The 9654-nt window shown below is 37.6% G+C and overlaps 1 protein-coding gene across 2 annotated transcripts; it reads right to left on the bottom strand.

Moving 5' to 3' along the window:
- Positions 1-2392: 2392 nt before the first annotated feature.
- LOC139127508 (complement C1q subcomponent subunit B-like) lies at positions 2393-9011 on the bottom strand. Of its 2 annotated transcripts, none has more exons than XM_070693420.1 (3): positions 8770-9011; positions 7801-8028; positions 2393-2994 (listed from the first exon to the last, which is right to left on the bottom strand). In XM_070693420.1, the coding sequence occupies exons 1-3, from the start codon at positions 8869-8871 to the stop codon at positions 2938-2940; spliced, it is 387 nt and encodes a 128-aa protein (XP_070549521.1). In that variant the 5' UTR covers positions 8872-9011; the 3' UTR covers positions 2393-2937. The 2 variants fall into 2 exon arrangements, 1 of the variants encoding a protein (XP_070549521.1); XR_011551034.1 differs by lacking the exon at positions 2393-2994 and adding an exon at positions 3596-3782 and having other exon boundaries at positions 8770-9001.
- Positions 9012-9654: the final 643 nt, after the last annotated feature.

Genomic DNA, 9654 nt, shown 5'->3' with positions numbered 1-9654 from the left:
TCACTTTGCTGCATCTTGTAGGAACAAGTTTGCCAAAACGGTCTCCGGGGACCATTGATTCGCACAATTTATTTTAGTGAAAGTTCATTGTCACCGAAGCGTTCAGAAGGACCCTGATAGCTATTGCAGACATCGGTAAATTCAATTTGTAACGAGTTTTGTGCCCGCTCAAAATGATGTTGGCCTCGGATCTTTGATCCCCATCGTGTTAACTTGAGCAAATAATAAGCGAGGCTTCAGCTTTCAGATTTGCAGTGCTTAAGTAACCTTAGTAGTCTTTGAAAAATGTTTGAATATATATTGATTAATAACGATTCCTGCATGTTCATTAGTACGCATGCGTCAAGCTAAATGTACATGTACTCTACGTTCACATTGGTTTTTTTCCTGATTGTGCTGTTACAGGGAGGTGTCCCTAACGCTTTGTATTTATGATAGACCGTGATTTTTTTCATGTGTAAATTAGGGAAGATAATTAAAGTTTGGTATAACTTCAGCTACATGTGTATTTACTCAAGAAGATACAAAGAGGCAATCGTTTCATTCCAAACTTTTTTCTTTTTTTTTCTTGATACCCGCGTTTGATTTTATAAGTTATATTGATATCATTCGGTCATCAAGCGCGTTATTTGAAAGTAGCATGCCTCGCTTGGAATACACGTATTACTTCATAGCACTAAGATGTTCTAAACTTCGTTTACCCATCCGGCGAAACAAATCAAAAATCAAATACTCACCGCACTGGCGCTATCTTTGCTTTACACAGGATTTTGGAGATTTTTTATCGACTTGCAAATGTCTTGCAATTTGTGTAGTCTTTCCAGCGATGTTTTACAATTCGATCAACATCTTTTCAATAAAATAAACGCAATGCTTTGTTTATATAAAAATATTTGTTTTGTCATTTTTCTCTCTAGCTTCATCAATTGACAGCGATAAACCCCCGTCGTCATTTGTGTTAATATCCCCGTTAAATTAACAAATAAATGAAATATTAATCCATTTCAGATCAAAAGGTCCTCGTCATCAAAATTTCAAATGGTCGTGTTGACTCTAACTTCAAAGTAAATCTACTCGGTGACAAGTACATGTATGTGTTATAACGCCTTCATCACACGTCCCGCCTGATGTCGTTGACCCACTGTAATCAATTTGACCGATAGTAGGGTAGTGGATAGTAGTCTCTAAGACACGTGATCATCACGTGATGTTTCTATATTTATTCCCTTGACGATTGCCATTGAAGAAATTCTTAAACACTTCTCCTATTAGTTGAAATACAGAGTGATTGGCTCTAACATTCAAAACGTAAAAGTATCCATTTGTCTTGCGTTGAGTGACGCATTGTGTTAACAAATGCTAAAGCTTTTAGAAATGACCGGAGGTTGACTTTGACTCCAAGGTTTAAAGTCAAAGATCATCTCATCCTGTTTTGACAATCCACGCACTTTAATATTTTCCAGACTTCCTTTAATTAAAACTCTATGCCGAGTCATTCATTATAATAAATCAATTTGCAATTTATTCAAGTTGTAAACATTCTTGACAAAAGTAGAGCTGAAAGCTCGGTACAAAGTTGCAAATTGAGTGGTCACGGTTGGTGCTTTGTATTAAGATGTAAATGGTGCGTTCACCCAACGACTTGGTGTGTCGGCTTCAGTTACTGCAAGCATAACCTAGACCAGAATGTTAACTCAGTGACCGTAAACTAACAAGTGAAACATTCTGTTTATCACATTTTAAGACATCCCCGTTTCTAACTTGTGACTCATAATCCTTATTTATGCACCATGATAATTTATTGTTTCACACTTTAATGTAATGTTCGATTCTTCGAACCTCAAACGTTACAAAAGTCCATAACATTGCTCAGTACTTGCTCCGATCAAACCTATTTTTAACACCAAGCTTACATGTCGTGAATAACTGGTTTCTCGCGCGAGGTCGAGGCTATCCCAAGTCTTGCTAGATCATGGCTACTTATCGGGAATATTAACATTATATAATGATATACCCTTCGGCCAACGAATTCACAACACAACAACACAATCCAGAATCACTCGACTCGTCAATTTTCATTCCCGCCCCCCTTCTGCTATGCTGTGCAGAATAAGATCATGAACATATAGGTAACACGCATGCGCACGGGCAACTAAGAACACTTCATCTTTGCAACTCTATGACACGCGACTTAACCATTGAGATAACTGTGAATGGGTCGTATCAAAGTTTTTTTGAGAAACAAGAATAATCAAACTTAAACGCATAATCTAGCAAGAAGTTTTCTTTACAAATGGTACAATCATGGAGACAAAATATTTGCGTGCATTCATGATTTTGTTTGCGGACAGGTGAAGGTCATTAAAATATTGTATTGTTTTCATGTCCCGGTTTTTATTCACATTATTGTTGACCTGCATATATGCATGCTCGAGATACTCTCTGCCGAGATACATAAAATCCGCCCAACAACAACTAAAGCATTTGTCCAATTGTGATTCCAAAAAGGGGTACGCAAATTTTGATATTGAGGACTTGCCAAGGTAGGTATATCGAATATTTGTCATCTGTTCAGATACATAAAGGCTACACGGTTTACAGTGCAAGCAGCTATTGCTGCACAGTGTTTCAATTCAATCGATGACGTGCAGTCTGCTAACTGACAAAAACTGTCGCAAATGAGTCGACCATTCTGATAAAAAATTAACCTTTTATGAAATAAAAAAAAGTTACGTTGACAACTTTTTAACATGTCTTCGGATGTTGGCAAATCAACCATTCATGTAATCACTAACATACACTCTGATGCTTCCAATGCACCCGTTGTCCTGATTGGAATGCCTCGGAGCTACACTGATATTTCCTCGACAATGATCCTACTAACTGACTGCCAACCAGTATAGGCATCCCCTGCTGGGTAGTCATAGCAACCTGTTGCTACACGAAATTCGATGTCAACTCGCCCTCTTCCAATACCGAAGCACAGACCCTCGACTGCAATAAATAGAGAAATTATAATAATTACAAATTTTACTGAGTATCGATATTGACGTGCTCGCGACAAATACAGAGGTTTGGATATGGCAAACCTGTAAGTGTGAAGGTAGCAACTCAGCACGGGACGACAAATAGTGCTGAGTCACTGGATGAAATTCCAAAGGAGACCAAGACTCGGAAAAGTGTTGAGGGAAGATAGGCTTGCATCGTACCGTAGCAGCTGATCATAGTGTACTGATCACCATATTTTTGGTGTAATATGTACGACTGATATTGCAAGATTGTTCATGATGAGTATATTTATGACAACTGGAAAAATGATGCAGAGTTTATTTTTCTGAGCATATAGCACGATCAGAGAAAAGTAAAAGTGCGACAAAGCTTTATTTAGTAATATGGTCTTATTATACTTGGCTGAATATATATATCAATGCACCGGCGTTAAGCCAAGTTACCTGGACCAGCGCTGCCAGTCGCCTTAACGCAGAGAGAGAGAGAGAGAGAGAGAGAGAGAGAGAGAGAGAGAGAGAGAGAGAGAGAGAGAGAGAGAGAGAGAGAGAGAGAGAGAGAGAGAGAGAGAGAGCACATACCCGATGAGCCGAAAAGCATATTCAGATTGGTATGTGTGTGGATGACTGTGTCTATTGGCAAAGGGTTATTGCACTCTGCGCCATCGATGTAAAATACCATCGAGTACAGGTGTAGCTAGAAGACATTGCACGAAAGTTACCATTCCAGACAACACGTAGTGCAGTATTATCTGATAGTTTATTGAACTTGCACTCCTGGAAGAACAATCAAACAAGGTGTGGTATATATATATATATATATATATATATATATATATATATATATATATATATATATATATATATATATATATATATATATATATATATATATATAGTTGATCTCATATCTCAAACACTGTGAGAACTACCATGTGACCAACTGGGGCATTGAGTTTCTCTTTAGTGACAATTAGAAGTATTCAAGATAGAATAAGGTATTTTATGACTTTTTGTTACTATATTAGTCCCATGCAGATATACTACCAAGGGACTTTGAAGGCCTAAGTGTTATTACTCTCTCAGTGTCAGCTGGCACCGAAATGTTTTATTCTGTCCAATTGCTGTGCGCTTTAAATTAGAATGCTTCAAGAGGCGGTAGAGTTGACTTTTCAGATCCTCAGATTCAGATTCTCAAATCTTCAGATACCTTCAGATTCAGATCTCAGATCTCAGCTCCTATTACTTCAGACGCAGATAAGGAATTCAAATTTCACAACTTTCAAAATTGATGTAGTATTCTGATAAACAAAATATAATTTAAATTTTAAAAGGCTTCAGAAATTATTTTATTCCTATCTTGAATCTTGAACTTAAAAACTTCGATAACGGAATCAGAACGTCATCAGTCGAAGACAGGGTGCACAATGCAGACAATGATTCCACTTGTTATGTGATAACGTGTGTAGGCAATCATGCCAGAAGGAACGTCAAGTTAGTGCCGATATACGCCCTCTATAGTCAATACATAGAGATAAACACACCAGCGATCGAACGATCAAGACCGCGACGATCATGTAAATGCCGGCTATCGACCGTCCATATTTTACCATCGTTCGTAATATTGATGGCGAGGGAATATAACTAATCAATGTTGGAGGCCAGTGACCGCGGGCTAGATCAGGAATTCAGGGGTCGGAAGAAGCAAGTTAGCTAATCTGTAATTGTAAGGGACTGGTCAGTTACTTCGGCCTGAGGGGGGGGGGGTGGATTATTTTTTGCCGACGTCAAAAAGTGGCTGACCCCCCCCTATTCCAAATTTTGAAAACAGGGTGACCCCCCCTTCCAAATTTTGAAAACAGGGTGACCCCCACCCCACCCCGGCGCGCGACATAGGTAAAACAAAAGGTAGACATAAATTATATATATATATATATATATATATATATATATATATATATATATATATATATATATATATTTTACATTTTTACATATATATTTATATTTTGAATAGTCATTCTATGTTTTAATGAAATTGTTAACATGTCAGTTGTAAGATAGGAATTTTAAAGTGTCAACCTTAAAGTTTGAATACAGTACATTTTGAATGAGCTGTATTTTGAATGAGCTGTGGATGTATTTCACACTTTCTATGCTTAACCAGATGTCCTGAACTGTTGTACAGAAATGGATGTCAATCATTGATATCAAAGAGGAAAAAGCAGCGAATCAAAAACTTTGATGGGTGTTAAGACTTGCCAACCATCCAATTAAATCTACTGAGGAGCCATAGAGAGAGCTTTTTAGCCAAATCTGATGTGTGCAGTGTCTGAGATGACCTTTTCTTGTAACATTGAAACCACAAAAGCACAGCTAATAATGACAAAAACTGCCTTTTTTAACTGTTATTTTTGTTCATAAAAAAGCATCTTTCTACAGAAAACCTGTGACACAAAGGAAAATAATTGCATCAATGAGAAGGAAAGATATCTTGTCATTTATCTATCTCTAAAATAAGTCACTGAATCAAATATATATTGTGAAATATTTGTGCATGTTGCTTTCTCATATTGAATTCTCTTAGAGAGAACAGAAAAGTATCAGGAATTTGTCATCCTTTTCATATGAAATGCAGATTTCATAATGTACACTTTCACTTTGCAAACATCAAGATATCTCTGATTTATTACAGTATGGCGCCAGAAAAATATGAAACATCCTGATATCTCTGATATATATGCCTTGTATATTAAATTCATGCACCTGAAGGGCATGCTGAAAAATGCCTGATATATTAAAGTAAGAGCTTGAAGAGCACGCTGAAAAATATTGAACATACAGATATCTCTGATGTATGTAACTATGCTTGATATGTTAAAGTTGGACGTGCTAAAAAATATGACTGATTATTAAAGTTACGCGCCCGAAGGGCGCGCCGAAAAATACAACTGAATGATGAAATTTTGGCTGACACTAGCATTTTAGGCAATGATGAGCCTATGTCAAAATTCAAAAAACACACTGACCCCCCCTATTGGTTATTTCAAAAACATGGTGACCCCCCTACACCAAAGTCAAAAACAGGGTGACCCCCCCATGAATCCACCGCCCCCCCAGGCTGAAGAAACTGACCAGTCCCTAAACCTGTGTTTGTTAAAGCTTGCTGGGCAAGACCCTTTATGTAGACAATTTTTTTCATACCTGCCTTGTACACAAATTCAAATTATTATTTTAAATATTGTAATCATACTGTTAATATGGGTATTGTAAAAGGCTTGTAAATTTGAATCTGCGTCCGAAGTTATAGGATCTGAGATCTGAGGTCTGAATCTGAGGTCTGAATCTGAGGATCTGAAAAGTCAACTCTACCTTCAAGAGGCTGATATTCGGATTCTGATTATTTTATGATTCTTTGCTGATGTACTACTTGTGGAGGCCTATTTTAAATTTCTAGGAGAAGGAAAAAATAACCATCGTAGATTTTCGTAGAGTTAAAACAGGATGGCGGCAATTGTGAATTGCCAATATCTGTAAATGTCAGGTAGCTAGTTTCTCTAGTTTCCTACTTTGCACAGTGACCCCTGATTTTTTATTATTGACATGCTAAGAGATCGAACGAAACTGTCATTAAGTAAAGTTTGAGCAAAAGTTTAACACTCTTTAGTTTTGCAGCGCGTAATACCCTTACCCACTAAAATTAGTAATGTCAGAAATATCCGATATACATATCACTCCTCATGTGTAGCTAAGCTGTCGCTTAATCTCAAAACCTCTCTTATTCAGACTTTGTATAGTATGATTGACCCGTTAGAATCTTGCAACTTACTTGCCATAGTTTGTTCACTCGTTTCATGAATGATAACTTTCAACGGTAAATGTAAATGCTATTCAACCTATTGCGTTATACATAAAATCCGGGGGACATGCACTTTCCTTAAATGTCGGATACAGATAAGCAGTGTTGCTTCCCGGTATTGTTTTGAATGGTTGAACAAAGTAAATGTTGTCTACGTACGCGTGGTTTAGTGAGTACATCGCTTTCTAAGTAAACTCACAGAACTTAAGAAAAGTCTACTACTCTGAGTCTACAATTTCATGTTGAACATACGTACATGTGGTCTATCTTATTTAGGGGCCATAGATAAATAATGGTAAACGCAATTTTTGTGTTAAGGGGGAAGAGGGTTCGGCTGTATTTTGATTACCGTGATCAAAAATCGCACTACATGTTTTCATTTCGTAGCATCCCGCTACATGTATCGCAAAATATCGCGCAACATTGTTTGGAGTATACCAGGCTAGTGTGAAACCGGCACTACACCAGGATTACTTAGACATACATGTGGTTCAGCGTACGAGTAAAATATCGTATCAATCATAATTTGGATACTCTGTTCCAATTCATTTCTGTTGGTTGCGTTATTGTCTACTTGGCGCTGAACAAATATTGATTTTAGACGGGCATGCAGCAGGAGGGGGTTGTTAGCGTATGCGTGAATTCATAGCGTCATAACTACCGATTATTTGTAGGTATGCCGAAACAGAATGAGACTTGGTTGGATTTTTACACTTCCAAACTTTCGTTAAGGAGAGGGGCGAAAGAGTTGAGGCAAAACGCACTTAGCGTTTATTGTGCGCATGCTTTCAATTACCAACGGCCCCTTATATATATATATATATATATATATATATATATATATATATATATATATATATATATATTATATATATATATATATATATTATATATATATATATATATATGAGTGTCATATTCATAAATATGGATTACCTTAATGATTCCGTTGTTTCTACTGTCGTTGATTTTGTCCCAAGCACATTGTTTGATGTTCCGAGGGTCAGGACCCGGACCTCGTTCTCCGATCTTTCCCTTCTGACCTGCCTGTCCTGGTTCACCTTTGTCACCTTTGATCCCATCCCGCCCGTCACGACCTGGACTGCCTTGTGTACCAGGGATTCCTGGAATACCAGCTGGCGCTGGACATCCTACGGAATGAGGCTAGAGAAAGCAAACGAACTCCCGTCGAAGTTTGGACTGAATACATGAAAACAACCCTTGAATCACATGAGAGCTGAGTTCATTGGAATATGGTAGCAAAGGCACAATTGCTCATGATTCGTGAACATATCTACTATAACGTGGGACTGGATTGTTTACTCGTAACACTACCTTGAACCTACTTGATTCATCATATTTCTTCACGATAATTTACTGATTGGTGAATTATGACACTCTCACTATGTACAAACGCAACGGATACCGCCCGCCCTGTAAGGATATTGCACAGCAACCTTTGCCGCACACAGATGCCAGTCGATGGCATGCAGCTCATAAAATATCTATTAAAAGTTACAAACCCGGGGGCGACTATGCATATTTCATCGTAGGAGCTACCAAGCACTTTTAACTTCTTCAACAATTGTGGATCAAATTGCATGCGTATTAGGTTATTTGACAGGGTGTATGTTGTTTTTTTTTTCATTTTGAATAATTTGTGAAGATTACTGAACATAACGTGGACGATCTGAATATAGCCCTTCATATGTGTATCTGTCATGATCAAACTGTTTGTATACATAAAGCTGTTAGTGCTTATACAAGTTCAACGGCACATGCAGCTCATTGGGTTACACATTAAACTTTCGCTGATTGAGCAATCGAAGTGGGATCACACTTCTCGAAGTATTCGTACTTTTGACCGTGTTTCTGGCAGTTGCAACAGAAATACAGTGTTCATACCTGGTGAGAACCTGTTTGCCCTTGGGATTCAACAACACCACCGCAGATACCGATCAGGACAAATACTACACGTAACGGCAACATCCCTGATGTGCTGTCCATCGTCAGTCAAGAAAAGTAACTGGAAATGGAGTCTTGCCAGGGAAGTCACGTATATATTTAGGTAGATACTTTCCGGGAAATGGTATGACCGATTTCGAAAGGAACCGGAATAGGAACATTGTTTTCACTTGATAATGTTTTGCTACATGAAAATGACTATGACTCGCTGCTACATGCGTAATGAACAGAGTGATGTGTAAATAACCTGAAACCTGCACACTAGGGATTGAATTGACCCGATAAATTGTGCCGATGGGAGAATAAGGCACACTTATGAAGATTCATCGTAACGAATGTTATGTGGCCAGGGGGATTTTTAATGGACGTTTCGCATGTCCCCTGTGAGTAAAACAAATTGTAGACTAGCTTTAGAATCGATAAACGTCCTTTTAAGCAAGTAATGTTGTCGATTTGCGTTTTTGAAGATTACGTAAAGTATCCTGCACTGCAAGGAAAAAGGCAAGAAAAAACCTATGGAGACTAATTGCTCATTTTTGTCAAAAAGAGAATATTGGTTGTTATGTAAATATACGAAAAACGAAATTTATCTGACTTTTTGTTTTGTTTCTTGTTTTATTTGTTTGTTTGTTTGTTTGTTTGTTTTTTTGGGGGGTTTCTCAGAGAATGACCACTTGAGCTGATATGATTTGCTTCCGAAATTATTGTATCTGTGGCATCTGCAGACCACAACTTTGTGGTTACGTTATAAACGTAGTTTACATAGATACAACTAATTAACAATTGAGATGCTTTGCATATGAACTACTTATTGGACAGGCTACC

This window comes from Ptychodera flava, unplaced genomic scaffold (assembly GCF_041260155.1).
Source record: "Ptychodera flava strain L36383 unplaced genomic scaffold, AS_Pfla_20210202 Scaffold_32__1_contigs__length_2955704_pilon, whole genome shotgun sequence".
Lineage (NCBI taxonomy): Eukaryota > Metazoa > Hemichordata > Enteropneusta > Ptychoderidae > Ptychodera > Ptychodera flava.
This window is presented reverse-complemented; position numbering and strand designations above follow the sequence as displayed.